This window comes from Rosa chinensis, chromosome 2 (genome assembly GCF_002994745.2).
Source record: "Rosa chinensis cultivar Old Blush chromosome 2, RchiOBHm-V2, whole genome shotgun sequence".
Lineage (NCBI taxonomy): Eukaryota > Viridiplantae > Streptophyta > Magnoliopsida > Rosales > Rosaceae > Rosa > Rosa chinensis.
In genome coordinates this window covers 59961548-59989408 of record NC_037089.1, presented here as the reverse complement: position 1 = coordinate 59989408, position 27861 = coordinate 59961548, and the positions used below count along the sequence as shown (strand labels likewise).

The following is a 27861-nucleotide window of genomic DNA, read 5'->3' as shown; positions in this document are numbered from 1 at the left end:
CTGTCCTCTTCGACCACGTTGGAGCCCTGGGTCACGCCCTCAGTCACCCTGCTGCCCGAGCTCGTGTCCTGGGCCACATACTGTTCGCTTGCCCAAGCCTGGTGGAAGCTTCAATAGTTAGATTTTGGTGACTTTGGTCACTTTTTGACGTGGTGCCCGGGCATAATCAAGCCCGGTGAACTTGCTCTAATAGCAGCTATTAATAGGCTAAAAGACCTTAAATTAAAAAAAAAAAAAAAAACATGCCCATATTGAAAACGGGTAAATGAGTTTACCCGTTTAGAAATGGGTTGGGTAACTACTCATACCTGCAAATTATTTGATGGGTATTACCCACAAACTATTATTAGGTGGGTATTACCTAATGGGTATGAATGTCAACTCTATAATATATAGCTATGCAATTTCCTTGTGGGTTTTCCAGGTCAAAACAAAGAAATCAACGAAGTCGTTCTATTCCACCCGGCTCTCGATCAAAAGATCGAAGACCCCAACTGATCGAGTAGCTTTAAAAATCTGGTTTTCTCATCAGCTCGATTATATAAAAATGTTAACTAGCTAGACAACCCCGAAGGCCCGAACACAATCCTTTGCCTCGATCGTTTGAGTGAGATCGGATCTGAGTGGCAAGGAAGACGTCCGCCTCTCTGCTGCCACATGCAGTAATAGGTACTATTCCATCCGCGTACGGTTTCTAACAAGTGGTTGTCGCTGCTTCAGTACCATCTCCTCCCTGCTGCATGTATGTATGATTACGCGTATGTTTCCAACGTGACTCTCATCTCAACTCAGAGGCCGGCCTCAGGCCCCTCCCCCTGTGAAATTGCGACAGTTCCAGAATAATTGGACCAGTACCGTGACTCCACTGGTCCACTCCAACTGAAGGTTTATTTTAAAACTAGCAATGCATATTTATATCTTGAGAGGGACATTGATGTTCAGACCCAAAAAATAAAGAGAGGTAGAAAATAATTGAGTTGCTAGGATTCAAAACTTGTTTACGCTAATTAGACAATCACTTAAATTAGACTAATTTCTCTATAGATTTTTTTTTTGGTACAATGACGACAACTCATTGTTTTCTCTACAAAATTGAATGTATAAGTGCATGGGTATATACTCAGAGCTTCAAGCCAATGCGATATATCATGAAAGATATGAACCTAAACAGAATAATTCCAAAAGTTGTGCTAACAACCTTGAAAGTTGAAACCCTGATATGGAAACGCAAAAAAAAAAAAAAACTAATTTCACACAATTCCCCACTGTACCCCTAAACAAAAACCACTTAAATCCACAAAACCCCACTAATATTCTCCAAAACCCAACACAAATCCACATGAAATTCCAGTATAAGATCCAAATTTGTGCCCTAAGAAAAAAACAAAGGCTTACATTACTTCCTTTCCAGACTTGGTAGACGCGCTTTGCCGTGGTTAGAGAGAGAGTAGCTAGGCAGGAACAGAGTTGAAGATTTGAAACTTTTGGGCGTTGATCGCATTACACCCACAACAAAAACCCAAAGAATCAAAAACGGAAACCCAGCACCTCCACTCTCCCAAATTGAAATTCCACATTGGCTGGTTCTGATGGAATTTTAAAATTAATTGAAGGTACACACACACACTTACGGGTATTTGGCCCAAAATATTGTCTAGGCTTGAGCCCATATAGCCTCTACTTCCCTCCGCCCCTGGTTGGATCGATCACTTTTGCATGTATGGTTGGATGTGGTTGGATCATCGTAGTCTTTTGACTTGTGGTTGGAAGCTAGATGCTTAAAAGATGGAAAATTCTGTAATACATACCCGTATGTCATACACACATTTATAAATGTGACAACAAATTTATTGTTAGAGTGGTAAAGTTGAGTCATATTTTGTGTAATCTTAGTTTTATTAAAAGTAATTACACCACCTATGACTTTGTTACATGTTTTTAACAAATTCGTTGTCAATGTTGTAATTATTGTTTAATTATATGTAAATAGTGTAAATGAATATGGTAATTTTGTTCTCAATATTGTAATTTTGATTCATATAAGTTGTAATTTTTATTCAAATAAATGTAAAATGAGTGTATGATAAACATCACAGTACCATAACTTGTCCCCTTAAAGATTGTATGAATTTGAATTTTGTTTTACTCTACCACCTTTAGGTTTGCATCAAGGTCTATGATGATTAAAATTAAAAAATTCAAGTAGCTAACTAGTTATTTAACCATGTCTTTTTGAGAGATAGAGCGAGGCGGGGTTTTGGTAAACCGGTGATCGTGATCGTGATCGAGAAGACTTGGAGTGCATCATACCACAAATATATGCATGATTTTACATTTTCAACGCTGAGCATTACTCTCAAGTTCCAACATGAACAAATAGCTATAGGTAGACTACTTTAGTAGTCAGGGGTTTTGCTTCATGTGTGTCCGATCCCGTCATATTTCTGGGAGCATTATTTTTCTTCTTTTTAAGCTAGCTAGCTAGGCCTCAGAGATTAATCAGACTAGCTTGTCACGGAGAAGCTATAGACTTTGCTAAAACGTGTCCGATACTTTGATCTGATGAAGAAGGCCAGAAGCCTCATGGAAGAAAGAAACGGAAGGAGCTATTTCTCCTCGAGGTGGTTCCTCGTCTTTTGCCTTTTGTCCTTTTCGATCTCTGATTTTCTTTACATGCACCTATTATTTTTCAACTTAATTGCTTTTTGGTAATGCCCCAACCACTATGAGTCATTCTAGTCGTCGAATACCTCGAACGACACAGAGGAAGAGTAATATTCATAACTACCACCGATGTCGTAACCAATGATTTAAAAGGCGAGCTTGAGGCTTAAAAGGCGTGAGGCGTCCATGAAAATGAGGATGTTTTGCTGCTAAGGAGACGAGGCGCCAAAAGCCTAGCGAAGGCGCCAAAGGCGCGGCTGAAGGGGATTAAAGGGAATGCCCATAATTTTTTATTTATTTTTTAATAGTTGAATGTGATCTGAAAATGTATCTGTTAATCAAGGGCTCGTGTTATGAAGTGGAATGATAGATTGATAGTTTGACCCTCCCTTTCAACAAGGGATTGTTACAATCTGGAATACAGAATTAGTTATTAGCGTTTGCATTTGAATTTATTTCTCAATGTCTGCTATAAAACCTGGCCTCTATTTCTGTTAGGAAACTTGCTTTTTCAAATCTATTATGTTGTGATCAGTTTTGAATGTCTACATTGATATAAGTTTTGATTGTCGATAAGACTTTGTTCTGTTTTTCTTGATTTTTTTTTTCCCTACAAGTATATACATTCATGAATCCGATGAGATACAGTCCATCCTAAACACACTGTTCGTACAAGTACTTGGAAAACATATACAATGAACCTTGCAGCTTCAAGTCATTGCATGTTTTGGTTACAAACCAGGCAAGGATGCCTTTTTTCCTCTCAGATTTTCTTTCAAGGTGCCCAACTACTACTTTCATAGTCAACACTCAAGAATTTCAAGCCTAAGATTTACATTATTGAAGCTGATTCTAGAAATCAGAACTACAAATTTTCAAGATGGTGACAGTTATCACATATGACGTCTATGCACAATTGTTGACAGGGTTTGAAGTCAGCACTTAGTGTTCCTTGTCATTAAGCACCACTCTGGGATGAGAATTGAGGGGCTCGGCCAAGGGGTATTAGGAAATCCATCATAATCTCATACTCTTCTACACTTATTATGAATTGTTAAGCACTTGTATTGTTAAGTTTTGAATTACTGGCTCTCTCGCATTCTATTTTGTTTAAGCTATTGAATTGGATATTCGAATAGCATTGTGGAATGCCACTGATGCAGTACACCAGCAAGATGAAAACGTATTGTATTTTTGATAAGTGTGCCGGATATATTTTTGTTAAGCATTTGTTCTGTTAATTGTTAAACACTTTTTCTAGATATAATTAAGTTCCGTTAAGCAAGTGTTGTTCTGTCTGTATAGATTGATAGAAGTTTTGAAATAGTGTAGTGCAGGCACAATGAGTTTTAGTACTATTTTTTTTTTGTTAAAAAGAGAATCAAAGGGTTTCACTCCTGCCCTCACGGTGACTCGAACCCATGACTTCGTACATAGGTAGTGGGTGCTCTAACCAATGAGTTTTAGTACTAGTGGGACAACAACTTGGAGTTGGACTAATAATGTTTTTTTGGTTTTTTTTTTTTTTGATACTAAAGGACTATAATTAAATTTGGAAGCCTCTAGGGCATCCACAATTTACAGTGTCAAACAATATAGCTCTTGAGGCCTCCGGAGGAACCCTATTGGTCCAAGTAGAAGTCATTACATCACGACGCCCCAAATTTGCTATAGCATCTGCTACAAAATTTGCTTCCCTATAAATGTGTTTGAAGCTCACCGACCTAAAGCAAGTAGTTAAAGCGTGAATATCATTAAGAATTTTCAGCAGCCTCTAGGGGGTTGAATGCATTTGTTGACTGCGTCAATGACTAACTTAGAGTCTCCTTCAACTTCAATTGTGGTGTACCTTTGTTCTCGAGCACAAAGTAGTCCATCTCTCAAAGCAATGGTCTCCATTACCGGTATAGTAGTGGAACCACCATTTTTAGTAGCTACAATCAAGGGGTTGCCGTGGTTGTCTCGGATTATGAAACCACCCGCTACAGAAGTTCTAGTCACAGATCCATCAAAGTTTAACTTAACACACTGGGCAGGCGGAAGAGTCCACTTAATAGTGGTTGGTTGGGTTTGAGTTAAATCCCTTCCAGCACACCCGTTAGGATTGGAAATGCTATGAAGAACAGCAGCGGAAGCCGCCACCATAGATCGTGGGTTTACATGGATATTTATGAAGATTGTGTCATTTCTTGCTTTCCATATTTGCCAGCAAATATCAGAGGAAGCAGAAAACACAAGGTCATGAAAGACCTTTAAATAACCATCATTCCAATTCAGGTAGGAGGACAAACCTGCCAGTCGCCAGACTTCCGTAGCAAAGCTGCAGTATGTGAAGAGTTGATCTGTTGTTTCATTGTCAGTATTACATAAAGGGCAAGAGTTATCCAGTACTACACCGAACCTGGTCAGTCTATCTCTTGTTTTGAGTCTGCCTCTAATGAGAAGCCAAGCAAACATTTTAATTTTAGGTGGAGCATTGAGTTTCCACATCTTTGTTAATAGGGTTATTTAATTGGCTATGTTTTGCTGGAGCCAAGTGGCTGATTTAATGGTGAAGAGCTCATTTGAGGAAGGTCCCCAAACAAACTCATCTTCCTATTCAGAAGTAGGAATAGGGACTCCTGCTATTTGGTTTACAATATGATGCTCAAGTAGTTGAGAAAGCTTACCTCTGTTCCAGGTGTTTTTTTAGTTACTCCTGGTGTTTTATATATAGGACTAATAATTACATAAATACAGCTCATTTATCGTTTATACATAAGGCTTACGCCTTACGCCTCAAGGCAAACAGCCTCTCGAAAACTCCTCGGCTACGCGTCAGCCTTTTAAAACATTGGTCGTAACCATAAACGAAACCATAGAGTTGCCGTCCACCCTAAACCCTAAACGGACGTCCAGAATATTATCTGGTTTACTAATTGGGGAGGAGTAAGGGAGGGCAATCTTGGTGTGTGATATAATGTCTCGAACGCACTAATTTGAGTAATTTTTTCAGCACGTAGGATATCTAGTGACGCGGGAAGTAGTTCATGCTTTAGAAAGAGTGATCGCAAAAAATTCTCAGTGAGTTACCCTGGGGTGGAGTTTATGTTGACATCTAATTTAAAGAAAAAATAAACGTTTTCTTTTTAGGTTCATGTAAAATCTTATGAAGTACCTCTAAACTGTTTCAGTTATGTAAACATCATGGAGCGGTTGTTAGAGCCTGAGAGAATGATTGTAGTCCGAGTTCCATGGGTGGATGATAGAGGTGAGACACATGTTAACCGAGGATTTCGGGTACAATTTAACCAGGCTTTGGGTCCCTGTAGGGGTGGTTTCAGATTTCATCCTTCTATGAGCTTGAGCGTTGCCAAGTTTCTTGCATTTGAACAGGTATTAGTTGTTTTTGGAGTTGAACTTGTTTTCATAGTTTAGAGTCAAGTTTTTTCAAAATTTCTTTTCATTCCTCTCCTCTGTTGATTTGCATATATGAGTGATTGGTATTCATGACAATATCAAGCTAGATAATAAATACTACTGATGAGGTTAAGCACTTGACTTCGCATTGGAAGTGACCTGAGTCTTGCGACTGCTTTACAATGCTCTATTTCCCTTCTCTACAGACTTTAAGGAATGCTTTGTCACCGTACAAAATTGGAGGGGCAGCAGGTGGAAGTGATTTTGATCCAAAGGGAAAAAGTGATAATGAGGTTAGGTTTTCATTCTACTATGTTATGGCCTTTATTTTTTTTTTCACCTTACAGAGGTTCTGAATCATTTTCTTCTGAACTGGCAGGTGATGCGTTTTTGTCAAAGTTTTATGCATGAGATCTATCGCTATTTGGGTATTGACAAGGTAACTCGAGGAAGATTCCATTCCAGTAAATATCCACTTCATTTTATATGGATTAATGCTTTATCCTACATGTCTGGTTTAATGCTGTACACACTTTAGGACCTTCCTTCAGAGGAGATGGGTGTTGGAACTCGGGAAATGGGATATCTTTTCGGACAATATAGACGTCTAGCTGGTCATTTTCAGGTACCAGAGACACTGGTAACAAGCTATCTCTAAATATATATTGTTTCTTGGCTTTATATGGAAATTAATTGATACCTGGATGCCATTTACAAAGTTGTTTTTCTGGTATTATGGAAAAAAAAAAAAAAGAGGAGAGAAAGAGAAGAGAGGAGAGGAGGTAGAGAAAATTAGAAAAAGAGGAAAGAGACTAAGAGAGTGACAAAGAAGAAGAGGGGAGGAGTCTAAGGTTTGTTTTGTATTTGTAGTATTATTTCAAACTTCAAGTCAGCTAAACAATGATGATATCTTCTTATGTAGGTAGTCCAAATACAATATTGAAAGTAAACTAGGTAAGAGAGGTTGCTTATTCATATGCATTTTCCTGTTCTAGGCTAGTATCAACTGCCAGCTAATGGCCGCCATCTTGTAAAATATATCTTTAGGTAAAGGCTTAAAGCAACCTAGGGTTTTGATTTGTTATATTATTTCAATCTAGGGTTTATGTAATTTTACTCTTACAACTCCCATATGAGTGCTGAGTGAGGATGCATTCTTGACATATCTCTGTTATAGGTAAATTCTTGGGGTTTGGAGGACCAGACAGATGTTTTTTAATTTTTTTGGAAATGAGAAAGGATGTTCCTAGTTGTGAGGATTTGGCTCTCATTCCCCTTTTTTGAAAAGACTTTTCCTGGTAGTTTCAGCATCTAACTTTATGATAAGTCAATATTGGGATTTAAGTTGTCGAGTGTAGGGATTTAAAAAAAGAAAGAAACCGAAGAAGTTGAATCTGATTACTTTTGTTTGTACTTTTGATATCTGGGAACGTCTGAGAATCTTCTAATATTCTTTTCTGTCCATATACCAAGTCTATTGTTCTTATCTATCCTCCATAGTAAAATTCTGCTTATATGTTTATCATGGGAAGAAAATTTATTTATTATTCTTTTATGCAAAAGTCAGATTTGTGCGTCTGTGTTTAACATATGAGCGATGTATGGAATGATGTCTTAATGTTTTCATATTTATGCAGGGAAGTTTTACGGGGCCAAGGATATTTTGGTCTGGCTCTAGCCTTCGCACTGAAGCTACTGGATATAGTCTGGTATAGCACAACTCTCCCTTGAACGTGTGTGGGTGTTGTTTCTTTTATCTTTTTTATTTTTGGGGGTAGGGATGAGGGCCTCTGTGGCAGAGTATGTTCCTTTCTGTGTGAGAATTGTATTTTTTCATCCTTACTTGATGTCGTTCCATCCTCTGCAGGTTTTCTTTGCACAGCTCTTGCTTGCAGACCTGAATAAAGATTTTAAAGGAATAAGGTGCTTACTTGATTTTTTGAGCTTTTAAAATTATGATGGAACTCTAATTGTCAATAATATAGTATCACTAGGATAGCTTGGAACGCAACATGCAAGTTGCTTCCGTTTAGGTATCCTGATGGAGGCCCCAGTTCTTATTTTCAATATATCCCAAGTCTTCAAATGTTGCATACTCAATTTTGTGAAAAATTATAAAAGTATGCAGATCTGTGTATATTGTATATATATATACGGTCTATCTAGTGTACAAGAGGGACAACTAGAGAGCCTGTTGAAAATGTATAATCTGTTACCATTATGGTTGACTTTCAAATTTGTGATTTTGAACATAATTCTGTATGAGTTTTCTTTCAGATGTGTTGTAAGCGGCTGTGGAAAGATTGCATTGCATGTCCTGGAGAAGCTTATTGCGTATGGTGCTCTTCCTGTTACAGTTTCTGGTATGTTCTTAACTAGTAGTTGTTGGACCTCTTGAATTATGTCATAAGATGGAATAATTTAGTAAGATCCATACCAGATCACTTAATTGCCCACCAACAATTCTATTTTGATGATTATATATATAAAACATATATGATTATATATGTTATATTATGTTTATAGTATTTTTTTTATAATTTTTTTAAAGAAAGATTTGAGAAAGTACAAGTAAAATGGATAAGCAGTCCCTGAAGCAGAAGACACAACAAAGCACCACAAAGCCCAGTAGGCCTTAAGGACAAGACACCCCACCCCCAATTAGGAATATATTATGCTCAGACGAATATTCGTACAATGTTTTGACAAAGAGAAGCAAGCAGTCTAACTCTATCTGCACTAAAATAGAAAGCCACAAAGTTTAACTTCTTACTTCAATATTCTTGATTATTGGTGGTTTTCAGCTTACACATGTTTGTGATAATTATTGAATCATCTTATTTTCTTTTCTCATTTTAATTTACGGGATATTTTTTCCATTTGAGCATCATCGATGAACCTTCACACTTGTAGTTTGTTTGTTTTTTTGTTCCCCCCCCCCCCCCCCCCTTCCTCTCACTTGCTTTCGTTCTTTCAAAGTTAGTACTTAGTATACAGGATAATATAGTACCTACTATTTCATTTTATATTCACTCTGTTCTGTTAGATTTCCTTGTATTTTGTGTCGAGGGTAAAAATTGCCGAATTATATTACACTCCGTAGCATTTAACAGTTCTTATGTCTTACACAGATTCAAAGGGTTATTTGGTGGATGAAGAAGGGTTTGATTATGACAAAATCGCACTTCTGAGAGAAATAAAAACTCAACAGAGAAGTTTGATGACGCAGTCGGATTGATAACTAGGTCTACCAGCAATAAACCTAAGCAAAAGATTCTGGAGTCCACCAGAGATAAAAGAGAAAATCTCTATTTTTATTGATTAAAAAGATGAAAGATCCATTCTGCAGCCGCTTGCGGCTGCATAAATAAGAGAAAAGTACCCTAGGGCGACTAACAACGAAACCCTAAGGCCCATGGATAAAAACGAAAACAATCCAAAAATAACTCAGAAAACCAAAAACGGGTAAAATAGAAAAATGCCGTTTTTAGGCCCTAAACGATCCCAGAAGCCCGAAAAATGCTACAACTCATGGCAAAGCGATGAGTCTTGTTTCTGGCGCGATTCCCTTTCCGGAAAGGTAAGGTGCGTCCCAATCAGACACCGAACTGCCATTTCCTGTCTACTAGTCACTTTTCGTTTTCCTCCTTTAGCACGATCTAACTGTTGCTCAAATTGGGCCGCCATCCTCTCTGCATCATTTGAGGTTTGTGCTTATGGACATCTGTTTTGAATCTGTTGACCAAATTGCTTTGTATAGGTGTGTAGTTACTTTCAGTTTGATTGTTTTTACATGTGGTATGTGCAGAGACTATTCGAAAACATATGCTCGAGCTAAGTATTACGATGAAGCGAAACCTTGGAATGAAAGGTGTGATGTCGCGTTTCCTTGTGCTACCCAGAATGAAATTGATCAGTCTGATGCCATGAATCTGGTCAATTCAGGTTGTCGTATACTAGTAGAAGGTAGTATTTAATGGTGATATGCGTATGTGCTGTTTATTTTCTTCTGCTTTCATATTGATAACCATTTATTATTGTTATCATTGTTCTCATTTTGTATCTAGGTTCAAATATGCCGTGTACACCAGAGGCTGTTGATGTTCTAAGAAAATCTAATGTTCTAATTGCTCCTGCAGTGGCTGCTGGTGCTGGTGGGGTAAGATTGCTATCTTTGCAATGCATGCATTTTAGATATGCTAAAATAATGATATTTTGAAATTGATAGTTCAAAATTTTCTCTGGTAGTCATGCTTTTATATGGTCCAGAGTTAAGCTTAATCAACCCAAGCTGGTTTACTTGCAAAACAATACTGAATTCAGCATCCCATGGGATCATTATTCAACGTCAACGGTTTTTATAGAATATAAATTTTCCATGAGAAGCTTGCCTTTATCTCAACATGCCAAGTTGTTGGCCTCTCACCCACTACCAGTTGCCTTTGGGTTGAAGCTCTAATTGAAACATATTATAGCCGGTTATTACTCGTGTTAGGTCCTGCGTGGACCTACTTTTCAGCAACATTCCATTTGAGAATATAAAAATCCCATATGGGTATTGGCCTTGAATCTATGATAATCCTTGACCTTTTGCATTTTTGGTTGGATGGACTAATTAACAAATAGAAGTTCTAAAAGGGGCACTGGGAAAATATAGGGGATAGTAGCTTGAATTAATTACATTAATACTCATCCATATATGGCTTCTAGTTATCTTTGCCTTTTTCCCCCTTTCAACTTGTGTGCTCTATCTGTTGTATGCTTTGTTGCAGGTAGTTGCTGGAGAATTTGAATTGAACCATGAGTGTAATTCAGTGAACTGGTCACCGCAGGACTTTGAGTCTAAGCTACAGGTGAGGCTTTATATTTTATGTTGCTAATATAACACCTTAACCGTAAGTAGTTTCAGTATGCCAAGCATTAATTTCCTTCCTCATATTTTGAGTAGAGGAACAACATTAATTTCCTTGCTAGTAAAGCTAAAATGTGAACCCCCTTCCAAGTATCAACTTAAAGTTTGCTTGAAGGTCTTCAGTTGGTTTACTTTTATGATTTCTGATTTCCATTTGTATCATAACTCTCAGGAAGCAATAAAACAAACTTACCAGAGATCCCTTAAAGCAGCGCTTGACTTTGGCTACTCCAAAGAAAGTCCTGAGTGAGTATTTTATGATAATGACAATGGCTTTTTCCCTTGTAATTAATGGTTGTGATCACTGTCTTACAATTTTAGTATGTACTGAAATATCGGCTGATATTTTGGTGTTTTCTCACTTCTGACACCAGAAAATCGTAGAGGTTATCCTTAACCTAGTTGCCGAGATTTTGGTGGTATACTACCGAGCCTTAGTTTTGCCAGTCAAATACTTGCTTGACCTTTGTTTTCAGTGTTGGGCTTCTTGCAACGAATTCAATAAATATTTCAGTATCATATTCTCCATCATTCCTTGGTGTAGTTTCCCTTTTATTTTCATGGTGAAACTTAGAAGAAACTGGTTGACGTAGTTTTGTCACAAGATACTGTTTTATGAACTGGAGATGTTTTAGTGCTGTGATTATGGAAAACAGGAAAAGCAATGATTTGTATCATCATATCTTGTTTGAGTACCTAGACAGATTAGTGGTTCACATTAAATTGCTCTAGAAAGATCAAATTCTCATATATCACGTCATTTATGTGTTTGACAGGTATTTGGTACATGGAGCAGTCATTTCTGCTTTTCTGACTCTTGCTCAAGCTATGACGGATCAGGGTTGTGTATAGAACTTGAGGATATTGTATACTTATTGGCATGCTCCTCAAGCTGATGTGTGTTATCGACAATGAATGGTTTTGGCAACATAGAGGTGGTTGGCAGCAAGCTGTAGATCTTTACCAGCAGATCCCTCATACTTTTTAACTTTTTGAAGGTGGCATCTAAGATGGAGCATGTTCCTTTGTAACATATTTGTAATGTAATAGCTGTAACTCGGAAAGTTGGAAATAGTAATTGTGGAGAATAAATTATAATACGCAGAATGCAAGTAAAAATTGTGTTGTAGTTGAGGGGTAGGTTAGGAAGGGCCTCAAAAGCCATAGGAAGAAGGGTTTGTTATTTGACTCTTTGAACTTAGGTTCATTAATGATTACTTGTTATTTGTATTAATTACTGGATATTTGGATGGTGACTGAGATTGGAAGTACAAATATAACGATCAGTTGTAATTAGTAATACTTGAGCGTTGGTCGGACTACTTTTGGGAATAACTGATTAATCCCAAGGTGGTCTCCATTGAAGAGAGACATGGATATTTGCCTATTCCGTTGCAGCATCAAATCCTGTAGGAGCCAAACTCCATTCATTTATTTTGATAAGGAGCATTCTTCTGTTATTTAGGAGAGGAGCATGTATTCATATATTCAGGGGAGGAATATGAACATGAATGTGTAGTATATATCAAGGAAAGAAATATTATTTCTAACAAAAGAAAACTATAGTACTTAACCAATTAACAAAACTCAAGAGTAGTTTAGTTACAGCACGTTCGCACCAATGAGGTCTGTATTAGAGGTCGAAAGTTGCAGCCCCTCAGCTGGTTCTTTTTCCCACCTTGCTGGGAGAGTATTCAAGGCAGCAATTACGAAGGAATTTGTACTTCCCGTCCAAGCAAGAGGAGTACTCGATTATTTCATATTTAAATGTTATGACATCAAGACTCACTTTCTCAACACAACTTTACTCTTCTCAACACTTATGCAATTTTGATGACTGCTTTAGGAATTTGCAGAAGATAGTGATAGTTGAGGATTGGTTATGATCCAGTGTGTAATTAAGACGTTAGACGTGTGATACATTGTTAGGTGCTGGTTGGTCTGAAGAGATGTGGAAAGAGTTGCAGGCTTAATGAGGTATCGATCGTGGTTGAATTATATGCTCGATGCATGATATGTGTGTGTGTTTGTGTCAAGAGGGGAAACTCTTAGGCAACAGGTATTTACTACCGTTGGTACCTTTAGATGGTCATTGCTCTTTGAAGGCTTCCAACTCCCAGTCCTGGGATTTACTAGCTAGGCTTCCATTTCTGAAATCATCGATCGGTCGTTTTTTGAATGTTATATATCCAACATGCCGTGTTACAGTAGTGCAGTACGACCGATTAGCGAGACGCCATTTAAGTCCATCGGCGTTTTTGTTCCACCTAACTAAAACTAATTAATGTTCATTCATCAAATTGAACGTTTTAGGCGTGCTTAATATCTTGAACTGGACTTAGTTTGTTAAGTCTGTTGTAGTTCTAGCACTGTTGGTTTCATAGAGGGTCAAGTCCCTCTCGCCCAGATGGCTAGATTTGATCATAAAAACAAGACCCTAACCCACCCTAGTGTATGAGGTGAGGAACGCCACATATGCGGCATAAGTAAAAACCTCTGGGGTTGAGCTAGCTATACAAATCCCTTGTGGGAGTTTGTAGGTCAGGAGATAGAAGACCCCGATAGAGCTTCATGTATCTGTCGGAAACCAATGGATCTTGAGCAATTGCTTTAAACTTCTGGTCTTCTCAGCTTGATTGTATAAATGTTAACTGCCTAGACAACCCCGAACGCAATCCTTTGCCTCATTTGAGTGATGGAGTGCCTAGCTAAGTAGAGCAAGGACGAGGGCGTCTTCATGGCCACATGCTCCAAACAGTTGTATGTTCTTTTCCATCCGCGTATCTCTATAGTTTCGAGCAAGTGGTTCTTTGAGGTTTACGTATCTCCAGGCTTTATGCATGGTTTCCAACGTTAACGGTCCCATCTCAACCGTGTGACTCCACCCCAACTTTTTATTTTAACAGACGGACAATATTTATGAATATTAATAATTGAGGAAATTGAGTTCTCAACTTTTGTGGCTTTGGATATGGTTAGATCCGCGTAGTCTTTGATTTATAGTTGTCTGAATTTGTCTCTTCTAATCGAAGTCTATGATTTCAATTCGAGTACTAAAAATTCAACTAGATCGATGATTTATGTCTTTTTGATAGATCATTTGGATTTGGTTAGATCCATCGTAGTCTTTGATTAATTTATGATTTTATGAATTCGTTTTTTCTTTTGTTAAGTTCTTTAAGTTTGTAATTAATCATAAAGCACTAAAAATTTAAGTAGATTGATGATGTATGTCGTTTGGAGAGTTAAGAGATTCCGATAAACCAGAGATCAAGAAGACACGGAGTGCATTATACAAATGCAGGCAAGATTTTACATTTTTGACCACGTTGAGCATGAATTTCTCCCATGTCACAACATGAACAAAGAGGTAGACTGAGGGTTTTGCTTCACGTACATGTGTTCTGTTCCATTTGTGGGAGCACCATGTTTTTCTTCTTAAGCTAGCTAGGCCTAAGAGGCTTGCTCGTCGCATCGAAGCATGCTAATTAAAGCGTGCTATCGTTAGTGACAGCAGATTTAGTCCTTAATCATTTAGGTTATGTTTGTTTTACAGGATTATCATGCCCCTCCTTAATTTCTGTAACAGTCCTGCACTCTTATGCCTTGGCTTATGCTATAACAGTCTTGGACTTGTGTTTGGTGATGCGTTGGACAAAGGCGTACAATAGAAATCCTTCATCCTTGCAAAAGTCTCCACTGCCTTCTCGTGGTGACATAGGAGCTGCTGTACTGCCTTGTTTTATCAAAGAAACTCATCGATTGAAAAAAAAAGAACCGATAAAATTTAATTTGGTAGAAATAATGATTTCATGACAATAGTATTACTTGGAGACCTGGCCTTCGCAACTGTAGCTTCTGGCAACCGAAACGCCATTAACCACTAGACTCTCCCATCTCTATGCCTCAATTAGATTGTGGACGGGTGACGATGGTACTTGAAGAAGTCAATCGGCGACTGAGAACCTCGCACTGTTGAGGGCTCAATTTCAGGATCCTTGCTGTTAAGGTTTTCCATCACTCAGTCTGCGTGGGAGCTGTGTCTGATTGGGTATGCGAGTAATGGCAACGACATAGGGTGCGGGAATAAAGTAATAGATGGGGCGGGGTTGAATTGTAGGTTGAGAATGATGAGAGAACGACCAACGAAAGGGAAGAGTAGATCGAGTGAGAGAGGCTTCCACAATCCCATGATTTTTGGTATCTTTGTGGTAGAAGGTGTTGGGGTGTTTTTGGGACTGTGGAGTCTCATTAAAAAAAGTCCTTGCTACTGCCAAACATAGGATTACTGGGAGTAGACTAGATAAGGATGTCCAGTCTCATCCAATCCCTTGTAACAAACATTCCCTTGGGGTTTTGAGAAGGTTTGCTGGGCAAAGCTCACAATTATTTGTAAGGACCCGTGCACCTTTTTTTAGCATTACCGTACTAAGTTCTTTATTATTATTATTTTTTTGAAATTCTAAGTTCCTTATTATTATGAGCCCAGAATTTTGTAAATATGCAGACCTAGAATGATTGAAAATATTTAAGAGTCATTGAGTCACCCCTGCCGAGTTTCGATGAGTTGCAGCTCAGGCGGTTTCTAGCATTGTTTCCCTGAGCAAAGTAAACAGCTTCAACTCGCCCTCTCTTTCCCCCCTCCCTCCGATCTCTGATCTCCACCTTTGGCACGACGATGGTGATTTGATACACATTTACGCAAGCATACGCAAGCATACCCAAAGTTATCGTACCACGGGGATTAGTGGCTAACCCACAATCCTTAGGTAATCGGAAATAAAGACACTTAGCAAACAAAAGAAAAAGAAAAAGAAAATAAATAAAAATGCTACTCTAAGGCACCAAGTCTTAGCAATGCTCGGCTTTGGTTTGCACCGAAGCCTAACCAAAGCTATGAGCCTAGTGATGACTATTTACAATGAGTCGAAATTGTCACCAATAATTGTAATTTAAATTTCTAAAAACTAAAGTGCAAGAATTTAAATGGAAACTTTAACTAACAACTAAATTAAGTAAAGGAAAGAAAACTAAAAAATGAATATAAATATGGGATTGGTAGTTAGGGAAGATTCCTAACCCTAATTCAATGCTCTTGATGCTAATTTGATTTACGTGCAGTTTATTAAAGATGGTAGAAGCCGTACCCAAGGCTTTTCAAGGCTCAAGGGCCGAAATTCCCATTCATGGTATTCCTACTCAGGTTCAAGGGCAGTAGGAATACCATGATTGCGATCAAGGGTCACTAATTCACATCAAGAGGCCTAAAGTTCGAGGAATTAGGCAACCAAGCTCACCATAATTGCGATCAAGCTAATCATGTAGTGAACCATGCTTGTACTTCCCACGAATATTAAATCGGGGTTCTAGGTCTAAATCTAAGGATGCCATCCCCTAAATTTTAATCTAGACTTATTAAAACACATACCCAAGCGTTGACAATTTCTAAGCATGCATTCTAATCAATTATCACAAAACACAAGCATTCAATAATTAACAAATTCCATATATAAATTAAATTAATCATCCATTACATCAAATTTGGATTAGGGCACACAACCCTTACCCCCAACAAATAAATTACTCATAACCCATAATCATAGACATTAAAATTACAAAATTCGAAGATAAAAGAGTAGAGAAGTGTAGGAGAAAATAAGAATAGTCACAAATAGCTAAAAAACTAGCATGACTAGTCTTGATTTACAACTCCCACAATTACCCAAGTCTTGAATCTTGTAAAGATTGAAAAGAAGAAAAAGAAATGGAGGAGGGAGAAGAGAAGAAGAGGTGAGAAGGGAGAGATCTCCCAAAATTCGGCCAAAAGGCCTAAGGTGTAGAAAAAAGGGTCTTAAGCTTGTGAAATGTGTGTGCAAAGGTGCTTAAATACCCCATTGGGTTCAAGGGTCAAGATTGGACTTGTAAATCCAAAGGCTCAAAAACAAGTAGAAAATGAGTAAAATGAAAAGACTAAAATAACCTAATAAAAATGTAGAGAATTAGAAGATTAGAAAATATTTTGGGAAATATAAAGAAAACCGGAGGTAAAAGTGTAAGTGGGTGTGTGTCTAGTGTAAACACAAATAAATATCTCATCCACATGTGTGATGTGTGTGAGGTGTGGTCCACTATTATTATTGTCATTACATCCATTTTGAATTTGAAATTTGAATACAAAGATGTAATTTATGGGTCTTCACTTGTGCTTCTTTGGTCTTGGGCCTTGGACTTCATGCTATCGGGCCAAGTTGACTTGGTTGATCCGGTGGTCAACCAGTTGACTTTTAGTCCTTTTGTGGGAAACTTCAAATTGCTTCAATTTCGCACCATTTTTCATCGATTTTCGCAATTCCGCTTATTTCCTACACAATAAATAAAAATATATTAATTACATAATAATTGACTTGAGGATTAACTTATTCTAGTGTTTTAGATATAATACGCATGAAAATGCGTATAATCAGATGGCATCCATGCCTGAAGATGACACAGCCAAGATGGCGACATCACCCCCGTCGAGTTTCGATGAGTTGCAGCTCAGGCGGTTTCTAGCATTGTTTCCCTGAGCAAAGTATCGGTGCTTGTCGGCGGCTCCAACTAGTGCATCCAGGGGCTTGTAGTCGACCGGCTCAAGTCAGATTGTGATGTGGCAACTGTAACGGTCTCGTCAGAGCTCAGGTACGAGTATTGCTTTCTCTGGGCCAACATGTCGTTGTTAGTATTGACGGTGTACTTATCGCAGCGAGTGGAGGAAATGTTCGACTTGGGGATGTTTCTTGAGGTGGCCGAGTTCTACGAGGAAAACTCTGCGGGTCAAACCAAACTAAGAAAGGCAATCGGAGTGGCGGAGTTCAGTCAGTATTTTAAAGAGTACCCGCCTCCGGTGGCGGAAGAGGACGATGATCCTGTGCCCTATGCATTTTCTGGGTGCCCAAATTAGTTTTTTTTTTTTGGTAAAATGGGGGCACAAGGAAAGAAAAATGCAAAAAAAAAAAATTTGTTCTATTGGGGGGCAATAAATATTTTGAATGGGTGTAATCTCCTCATTTTTTTTCCTTAATTAAAGTTTTATTTGTCTAATTTTAGAGAAATTAGTTCTCATTCCGACGGCCAAAAAGTATATTGGGGGGCAATAAACCTCTCAATCCCCATATGGGATCTCCGACAACCTCTTTGTGGACTTCCGTCGAGGTTTCATAAACTTTTATTACCCGCCAATAAAGGTATATTGGGGGGCAATAAAGGTCTATATGGGGGCAATAAACATTTCCAGCGACCTATGAGATCTCCGACGACCTCTTTGGATACATCTGGTGAGATTTTCAGAGAAGTCCGGTGGGTGGTAGCCTGTGACTGGACTCTGACGAAGTCTCCCATGGCTTCTCTCTCTCTCTCTCTTTATGTATATGTAACAAAGGGGTGAGGGCAAAATAGTCTAAAAAAAAAAAAACTTAATTGTAAAAGTAAATGGGAATTGGTCTAGTCATTGCATTTGATAGTCCATTTATATAGGGAGATAATTACAATGGAAATATCAATTACAATAATGACAGTAAATGTTGATTGAGCTGTAATCGCTAATTCCTTAATTCCCTCTTCGTCAAGGGAGCTTGGAAAGTCTTCGCATTCCTATGTTTTTCACATGTCTCTCAAATGTGGTCTTAGGTAATGATTTGGTAAACAAATCTGCCACATTCTCCTCAGACCTTACTTGATTCACTTGAATCTTGGGGAGAGCCTATTGTTTCTGATTGTAGAAAAGCTTTGGTGATATGTATTTTGTATTATATAACATAGCTTCATCTGTTCGGTGCAACCTGCATTATCTTCATAAATGCAAGTAGGCTCTTCAGTGGTAGAACTCCAACCACTAGTCCCTCGAATATGTGTAATGATAGCTCTTAACCATATAAACTTAAGAATTGCCTCATGTAGAGCAATGATCTCAGAGTGGTTCAAGAAAGTAGCCGCATGGGTTTGCTTGGTTCATCTCCAAGATATTGCCGTGTTGCCAATGGTAAATACATAACCAGTTTGGGAATGACCTTTATGTGGGTCAGAGAGGTACTTGACATCAGCAAAACCAACCAAAACATTATTTGGGGTTTCAGTGTAGTGAGTAGCGCTTTCGCCATCAACATTTCCTTTGAGGATTGCAGTTCTATGTACGACCTCTCTTGTCTCTCTGTAGGGAAAGAACATTCCCAAGTCAATAGTTCCTTTTAGGTATCGGAAAATGTTCTTGATACCATTCCAGTGATGTTGTGTTTGCGCTGAGCTAAATCTAGCTAACAAGTTCACTGAGAATGCAATGTCTAGTCGAGTGTATTGGGCTAAGTATAATAATGCACCTATTGCACTTAGATAAGGAGTTTCAACTCCCAACACCTCTTCATCATCTTTCTTTGGACGAAATGGATCTTTCTTTGCATCCAAACTTCGACCGATCATGGGAGTGATAGCATGATGCGCTTTTTCCATGTTAAATCGCCTGAGGATCTTTTGGACATACCCTGACTGGTGGATTAGTATTCCATAAACTCGGATTCCAGTCTTTGATCATGCACAGGGTTGAATGACGTAGTTTTCCCAATATACAACAACTCTTCGGGCTCCGTCGTGTAGGTAAGAAGCTTTATTGAACTTTAATCACCTGTCTAATCAAATCTCAGAAATTTTTAATCACATGTGCATGCTGTGTAATGATAATTTAATTTTAAATGATAAAATTTCCGATAGAATCCTCGTTGGAGAAAGGACGTCAAAAGGAGGCTACTCCTTCAGGGAGGCTAGAAGGCGGTTCCTTTAACCGTTCGTCTTCTTTCTGATATCTGATTTTTTTGCGGCTGTTATTTTTTTGGGGAGAAATTACCGTTGCATTGTCAAGGAGACAAGATTGATTCCTGATTCCATTGGACCCCATATCTGATAAACCTGGCTGTATGATTGCACAACAATTAAACTATTAAACAGACATGGCAACTGTGCATTTTTGTTACCTCGGGCGCATTCCGGCATGAGTATCCAACGACCCAAGATAGAAACATACAATTAATATTATAATCGACATTTAATTTAATAAAACCTCTGTGAGAAGTCTGCTTGACCTCTAATTAGTAGATACAACTGTGGCTCTCTAGAGACCAACTGATCCATAGAGAATAGTCACTAATTCAGATATATATATATATATATATATATATATATATAAATTTTACAATGTGTTAACGTATGACATGCATACAATTGCCTTAAAAGTTGTAAAATGAGTCATCAAAATAGTAAGATTAGTCCTTAAAGTAGTAACATGAGTCCTTAAAGTGGTAAATTTTCTTAGTTACCACATGAGTTCTCAAAATAATAATATTAGTCCTCAAAGTGGTAACATTAGTCCTTAGTAAATTTTCTTAAGGGGGTGTATTGTATTTGAATTTGTACAGACTTTTTTAAATGACAGACTTTTTAAAAAGTCCACAGACTCTTTAAAAAATTGATAGACTGTTATGGATTTCTTAAAACCATTGATTTTAGCAACAGACTTTTATTGATTCATGAAAATCTATATACTTTATTATGAATGACTTCTACAGATTTCCTAGCATGTACAAAATATAAAAACAAAAAACAGAAAAACAAAACAGTACAGCCCAAACACAAAACAAGATAATAACTCTGTTGCCTCTGAAAATCACCTCGGCCTACACAGCCGAGGGATCAAGGAACAAATGTCCTTCTCAATGAATAGATGCGGAGCGTGCCAGCACACGGCCAGAAGGCCAAGTGTGCAACTATAGGTGTGGTGAATGTAGATCTGACTTGTCAAGCAATTGTTAGCCGAGGAAGGAACTTATTCTCGGCTGCGATTCGATGCCTCTAGATTAAGGACTTGGTGGCTGAAGGTCGGGTGAGTTAGGTGTAGTCGTGAGAGTATGAGTAAATATAAGAGTAATAGCTACTATGAATAACACGATCAAACAAGTAAAGCGTAAAGACAATAAGGAGCAAATATAAGATAATAACAAAGAAACTGAAATCTGGAATGGCTAAAAATTATCAACTATTGTTTGAAAGAAAACAAAGAGAACAATTCAAAATCGATACTAGGCTACAAGAAAGGTAAAGTAACTGAGATTGTAACTAGCAGAGCAAATAAACTAAGGAAACAAACGGAAATTCTACCTAAGCAAAAGGTAACACGAAATAAGAAAAGCTTGATGGCTTGAGTTTCTGGAGTTGTGTGTGTGTGTTTTCTGTCGATGCTTCTATTTATATCGGCTGCTTTATGACTTGAACTGATCTCTTGACTCTTTGAAGTTGAGTGGAATTCGGCCTCTTCTTGCCTCAGTGACTCTATCTTGATTCGGCTTCAATACTTATCGTCGGCTGACTTGACGCTGGACTCTATCCGGATTGGCTTTGATGGACGTCATCAACGGCTGCAATTAATCTTGAAGTAGGCTATCTTGGATTGAATTCTCCTTATCGGCTGACATGAATTTCAAGTCGACTGAAATACTACTTGATCAAATTTCATCTTTATCGCTTATTGGCCTCTCTGACAATCGGCCATTATCCTTCTAAGTTGAGTTCGGATTGGAAACCAATTAGAGTATTGGCCAATGTGCTTTTAGACAATAAACCAATGACTACGGGCCGGCCGATAACCAAAGGCCAAACTTTCGAAACCCTCTATCGGCCTATTTTTTATGTGACTCGTCTTAGATCAGATGAATTGTCCAATTATTCATCGGCCAACATTTTTGGCAATCGGCCCAATTATTTGTTGAGTGGCAAACTGTAACTAGAAATCATTCAATAACTATGCACATTAGCTACGTCCGAGTGGCCATGCAAATGTGGGTACAAACAAACTCGTTATCTCTTCAATGCTCAAGTATCTTCTAATAGAAATTGACTCAAATGAATGATCGTTAGTCTGTCTAGCGAGTTTATTCTCATTCCTAATCTTCCAACAACATAAATATGCAATATAGATCACTTGATGTTTATGGTTAATTATTCTCATCAATTTTGTTTTCACCAATTAACATATATTGTAGCAAATATTGGTCAATGTCTTGATATATAATCAATCAATTGAAATTCAATTGTTCAACCTTTCTTTGAACCATAATATAAATTTAAATTAATGAGAATAATTAATTAATAAGATAAAATTTAGTATGCCATAACAACACTATTCAAGGTCTTAGGGGTAGACCACAATATTTGAGTTTTAGGATTTCATAAATCATTTTTATTGCTATTAGGGTTTGAAGTATCACAATTGAAAAAAAAAAAAACAAAACAAAACAAAAATCACATTCAAGAACTACAATGAACATGTTGGGTATCAAAAAACGTTGATATCATAAAAGATTTGGGAAAAAACAAAAAATTAAGAAAGAGAGATGATGAAGGACCAATTTCTTGTGCGTAGAGAGAATAACTTTGATAGACCTTTTTTTTTTTTTTTAAGAGGAAATTTTGATAGACTTTTTCAAATCTTTGGTGTAGAGGAAAATTATTGAAGTTTGGTATGTATAGTTAACACTACAAAGTCCATGATTATCCATGATTTTCTAATTCCATAAGTATGAATGATATTTTGAATACCTCTGTACTTTTATTCATTTTTAAAAGTCCGAATTGAATACCCCTAGATTTTTGTGGAATTCATGAAGTCTTTAAAAATCCTAATTGAATACCTCAAGACTTTCATAGACTGTTAAAAGTCTATATTGAATACACCCAGACTTTTAAATTCCATAGATTTCTTTAAAAGTTCCACTAATTCCATATACAATACACCCCCCTTAGTTTACCATATGAGTCCTGAAAATAGTAATATTAGTCCTCAAAGTGATAACATGAGTCCTTAGAGAGATAAAAATAGTTGATGTATGAAAAATGTTAACCTAGCATAGCTTTACCCATATATATATTGCTAGTAATCTATAATAAGCAAAAAAAAACTATACATGTGCTTATCGTGATTCGTGAAGGTCGGCTTTATAATATGATCGACCCACTACGCTCTCCCAACACACACACAAATGGGGGAAAGCAGTACGTGCTATGATAAGAACGAGGGACCGAAGAAAGGAGCCTGGGCTGCAAGTGAAGACCAGATTGTCATAGACTACGTCAAAAAACATGGTGTAGGAAAATGGGGCAAATTATCTAGGGAAACAGGTAATAATTCAAGTTTAGTTTTTCGTTTTCATATATATATATATATATATATATATATATATGACTCGCTTATATAAAAGATTATTTCAATGACGACCCTCTTGTTCCATTTATGATAACTGCATGTAATTGTGTGCAGGTCTGAAGAGATGTGGGAAGAGTGTGAGGCTTAGGTGGCTGAATTATCTGAGGCCTGGTATCGTTAGAGGCAACATTACAGAAGATGAAGAAGAGCTCATCATCAGACTCCACAAACTCTTGGGCAACAGGTACTAATCCCTTATTTACTTCACTATATAATAATATAGTATAGCTAATATTTATCAAAAAATTAAAATATATAAGAGATATTTTAACCCTGATAGCCATGCATGAATTTTTTGTATACAAGAAAACCTCTATTTGGGGCAAAAGGTTGAGGATGCCGCCCGAAATTATGGTTGCGAATTGTGGGTACGTATAGCGGTTTTGTGTGATGCAATTAGATCGAAAATGAATGAGTCTGGCTTGAACTAAAGTAAACTTTGTCTATAACAATTTCCAAAAGAAAAATTCAGTATAGCTTTTTCGTTAAAATCCTACCTAATTAATTGTATACGAGGTAACTAATTAGTACGGACCTACATAATTCTTTATTAACTTTCGGCTACTTCACACTTGATGTAGATGGTCACTGATAGCCGGAAGGATACCAGGGCGAACTGATAATGAAATAAAAAACTACTGGAATTCCTGCTTAAAGAGGAAGCTACAACAACAAAACCACTTGGCAGTGCCTAGAAATGAGGAGATCAGGGAGGACTTGTCATCCTCTGCTGCGGTTGCCGCCGCCGCTGAGAAGAACCCACATTTGACCGGAAACAATGTCAATGAAGACGAAGATTATCATCAGCATCATGATGTTGACTTTGGAGTTGGAATTGAGTTTGAAGCAATTGATAATAATAACGGCACTGGTGATGATGAACATCTGAGGGATGACCTTTGGTGGAACAACTTCATAATGGATCTGAATGATATCCAACTCGATGCATCTGAATTCCAACCCGACTTCCCCGAGATTAGGCTAGGGAATCTATGGTGAACGTTATCGATGTTAGAGATTACAGCACCGATCATCATGCCAACTAATTAATTCCTTGATTCGACCTTGATTATTCTATTAAATAATTTCTTAATTATGCATGTATTTTATTTGAAGCTATTCATGACGAAATTGAATGCAAGTTTATTAATTATGTCCTCGTGAAAATGACTTAATAATCTACCCATGAAACCTGTTGATAGAAAGGCTCAAACACCTATGCTTTTGGTTAGACTTCACAAAATAAGCTGGTTCAGTTGAAAGAAAATCAAATTTTGCAAATTGGTAATAAAACATGCGTGCCCCTTGCCCCATCGGAGCCCGAAATTAATCTCTATTTGGGGCATTTGAAAGTTAAAAAAAAAAAAAAAACTTAAAATATATTAAACTTTTAATAAAAATAAAAAATTAGAAAGATCAATATATATATATATATATATATATATATATTAATTACATATTTTCTTAATCAAACATTTTACTACATGAAATCCTGTTTTTGTGTTGAGAAGCTAGAATGGCACTAATGTTATAAAAAGGAAGAAATAAAAACAGGTTAACATATTGTGGCTGGTACCAACAGCTGAATCGGGGATAAGGCTCAAGTTCTTGAATACCTCCACCACTGCATCACAAAAGCTATTCATGTAACTATGACACCAGAAACATATATAAAGAAGATCTGACTGGGGCACGAGACCCACCGTGCCCCAACGTGGCTCCGCCTCTGCCTTGCCCGCCATATACTCAGGTCCCTCTCACCCAGATATGGTCAAAAAACGCCTACCCTCAACCACCCTATGTAGGGGTGAGAAACCCCACATATACATCAAGTAAAAACCAGTAGGATCGAGCTAGTTAATAGCAGCTATTAATAGGCTAAAGGCCTTAAATTTAAAAAAAAAAAAAAAAAAAAAAAAAAAAAAAACATGCCCATATTGAAAACTGGTAAATGGGTTTACCCGTTTAGAAATTGGTAGGTAAATACTCATACCCGCAAATTATTTGATGGATATTACTCACAAACTATTATTAGGTGGGTATTACCCAATGGGTATGAATGCCAACTCTATAATATATAGCTATGCAATTTCCTTGTGGGTTTTCCAGGTCAAAACAAAGAAATCAACGAAGTCTTTCTATTCCACCCGGCTAGCTCGATCAGAAGATCGAAGACCCCAACTGATCGAGTAGCTTTAAAAATCTGGTTTTCTCATCAGCTCGATTATATAAATGTTAACTAGCTAGACAACCCCGAAGGCCCGAACACAATCCTTTGCCTCGTTTGAGTGAGTTCGGATCTGAGTGGCTGGGAAGACGTCCGCCTCTCTGCTGCCACATGCAGTACGTAATAGGTACTATTCCATCCGCGTACGGTTTCTAACAAGTGGTTGTCGCTGCTTCAGTACCATCTCCTCCCTGCTGCATGTATGTATGCTTACGCGTATGTTTCCAACGTGACTTTCATCTCAACTCAGAGGCCGGCCTCGGGCCCCCGCTCCCCCCCCCCCCCCCCCCCTGTGAAATTGCGACAGTTCCAGAATAATTGGACCAGTACCGTGACTCCACTGGTCCACTCCAGCTGAATGTTTATTTTAAAACTAGCAATGCATATTTATATCTTGAGAGGGACATTGATGTTCAGACCCAAAAAATAAAGAGAGGTAGAAAATAATTGAGTTGGATCCGGTGGCGGATCTAGGATTCAAAATTTGTCTAGGGTAATTAGACAATCACTTAAATTAGTCTAATTTATCTATAGATTTTTTTTTTGGTACAATGACGATAGCTCATAGTTTTCTCTACAAAATTGAATGTATAAGTGCATGGGTATATACTCAGAGCTTCAAGCCAATGCGATATATCATGAAAGATATGAACCTAAACAGAATAATTCCAAAAGTTGTGCTAACAACCTTGAAAGTTGAAACCCTGATATGGAAACGCAAAAAAAAAAAAAAAAAAAAAAAAAAAAAACTAATTTCACACAATTCCCCACCGTACCCCTAAACAAAAACCACTTAAATCCACAAAACCCCACTAATATTCTCCGAAACCCAACAAATCCACATGAAATTCCAGTATAAGATCCAAATTTGAGCCCTAAGAAAAAAAACAAAGGCTTACATTACTTCCTTTCCAGACTTGGTAGACGCGCTTTGCCGTGGTTAGAGAGAGAGTAGCTAGGCAGGAACAGAGTCGAAGATTTGAAACTTTTGGGCGTTCATCGCATTACACCCACAACAAAAACCCAAAGAATCAAAAACGGAAACCCACCATCTCCACTCTCCCAGATTGAAATTCCACATTAGCTGGTTCTGATGGAATTTTAAAATTAATTGAAGGTAGATATACACACACACTTACGGGTATTTGGCCCAAAATATTGTCTAGGCTTGAGCCCATATAGCCTAGGCCTCATCAACGGGCCGGGCCGGGCTTCATTGTAAATCAACGGATCCAAGCCCGTCCATATAAGGCGGGCCTTGCGGGCTTTTTCGGGCCGGGCCGGGTAGCCCACCTTTTTTCGGGCCGGGCCGGGCTTTTCTATAATGCATTTTATTGTGCAATATTTAGCCTCATCCACATCAACTAATTTTACTCAACCTCATTCAACTCATCTTGCTTCTAGTTCTAGATCATCTCAGGTCATTAAGGATGCTATTTTTTTCCTTTTAAAATTTTAAGGGGTTTGGAACCTAGCCGAACTAGGGGGCTCATCCCCACGCCCGTTTTAATGTACTAAAATAAAAAGACAAAATACAAAGTGTCCCAATTTACAAATTACAACTTAGAACGAAAGCAAATTATTAATACAATTTCTATGAATTTATCTAATTAAGCATATTGTCTTCCATTCAGACTTGGTATCATTGAGGTTCACACTTAGAATCTGCCTGCAGCCCTGCATAATTGGTACATCCCTGCAAAAAATTCTTGAAATGAGCCACTTATTTGTAATGCACGGAGTCACGGACTACACAGAATACCTAAAACTCCAGCTTTATTTCTACTTGGGCATAAAATTGAACAATGTAAGAGATCACAATCAAAACAAGAATCTAATTCATTATTATTATCAGGCACAGAGTAATTGACTGTAATTCTTTGTTATTATCAGGCACAGAGTAAAAACAAATTGCACAATCAACAACTTTATTGAACTTTATCATCTTATCACCTCAGAAAACAAAGGTCCAGTACTCTCAGACCAAAGACCAAAGACCAAAGACCAAAGACCACAGGTACCCGTTATCATCTTCACACATATAACTCCTTATAATCTTAACAACACATGTGAAACAAAACCACTGACCAAAAACATCAACAAAACCACTGACCAAAAACATCAACAAAACCAGTACCTGCTCGATTAACACCTCAGAAAACAAAGTTTTGATTTTTCTCAAACCAAGGCTGATCCTTTGTTTGCTCTTACTCATCCTGCAATGTAAGAGATCACAATCAAAACAAGCAAATAATTAATCGTACAACAACTACATAAAAATTAATATGTGGCAGATCAAAACTCCATTACAATCGAAAAAGACTTGGTCGAGACTGAGACAGAGTCGAAGGGCTGGACTGAGGCCGTGGTCGAGACTGA

The 27861-nt window shown here is 37.7% G+C and overlaps 2 protein-coding genes and 1 long non-coding RNA gene across 3 annotated transcripts; 2 read left to right on the top strand and 1 right to left on the bottom strand.

Moving 5' to 3' along the window:
• The first annotated feature begins 5685 nt into the window (after window positions 1-5685).
• Window positions 5686-12250, top strand: LOC112184659 (NADP-specific glutamate dehydrogenase). Its single transcript, XM_024322909.2, has 14 exons — window positions 5686-5727; window positions 5838-6039; window positions 6270-6356; window positions 6443-6502; window positions 6602-6703; window positions 7701-7772; window positions 7931-7986; window positions 8341-8426; window positions 9195-9280; window positions 9765-10029; window positions 10131-10222; window positions 10836-10916; window positions 11148-11221; window positions 11752-12250. The coding sequence occupies exons 2-14, from the start codon at window positions 5851-5853 to the stop codon at window positions 11825-11827; spliced, it is 1326 nt and encodes a 441-aa protein (XP_024178677.2). The 5' UTR covers window positions 5686-5727; window positions 5838-5850; the 3' UTR covers window positions 11828-12250.
• Window positions 12251-23022: 10772 nt separating this feature from the next.
• LOC112190178 (transcription factor MYB114) lies at window positions 23023-24313 on the top strand. The gene is made up of 3 exons (XM_024329598.2): window positions 23023-23170; window positions 23310-23439; window positions 23837-24313. The coding sequence occupies exons 1-3, from the start codon at window positions 23032-23034 to the stop codon at window positions 24252-24254; spliced, it is 687 nt and encodes a 228-aa protein (XP_024185366.1). The 5' UTR covers window positions 23023-23031; the 3' UTR covers window positions 24255-24313.
• A 2686-nt stretch (window positions 24314-26999) lies between these two features.
• LOC112186320 lies at window positions 27000-27861 on the bottom strand. Its single transcript, XR_002930736.2, has 3 exons — window positions 27793-27861; window positions 27620-27698; window positions 27000-27178 (listed from the first exon to the last, which is right to left on the bottom strand). It is a non-coding gene; the product is annotated as an uncharacterized LOC112186320 (long non-coding RNA).

Excerpts from the sequence above, each read along its gene's own strand:
- LOC112184659 (XM_024322909.2), top strand. The coding sequence starts at position 5,851 with ATGGAGCGGTTGTTAGAGCCTGAGAGAATGATTGTAGTCCGAGTTCCA. Across the intron at positions 6,357-6,442 it reads AGGGAAAAAGTGATAATGAG|GTGATGCGTTTTTGTCAAAG; the intron begins GTTAGGTTTTCA and ends CTGAACTGGCAG. Across the intron at positions 10,223-10,835 it reads TGGCTGCTGGTGCTGGTGGG|GTAGTTGCTGGAGAATTTGA; the intron begins GTAAGATTGCTA and ends GCTTTGTTGCAG.
- LOC112190178 (XM_024329598.2), top strand. The coding sequence starts at position 23,032 with ATGGGGGAAAGCAGTACGTGCTATGATAAGAACGAGGGACCGAAGAAA. Across the intron at positions 23,171-23,309 it reads CAAATTATCTAGGGAAACAG|GTCTGAAGAGATGTGGGAAG; the intron begins GTAATAATTCAA and ends AATTGTGTGCAG. Across the intron at positions 23,440-23,836 it reads CACAAACTCTTGGGCAACAG|ATGGTCACTGATAGCCGGAA; the intron begins GTACTAATCCCT and ends CACTTGATGTAG.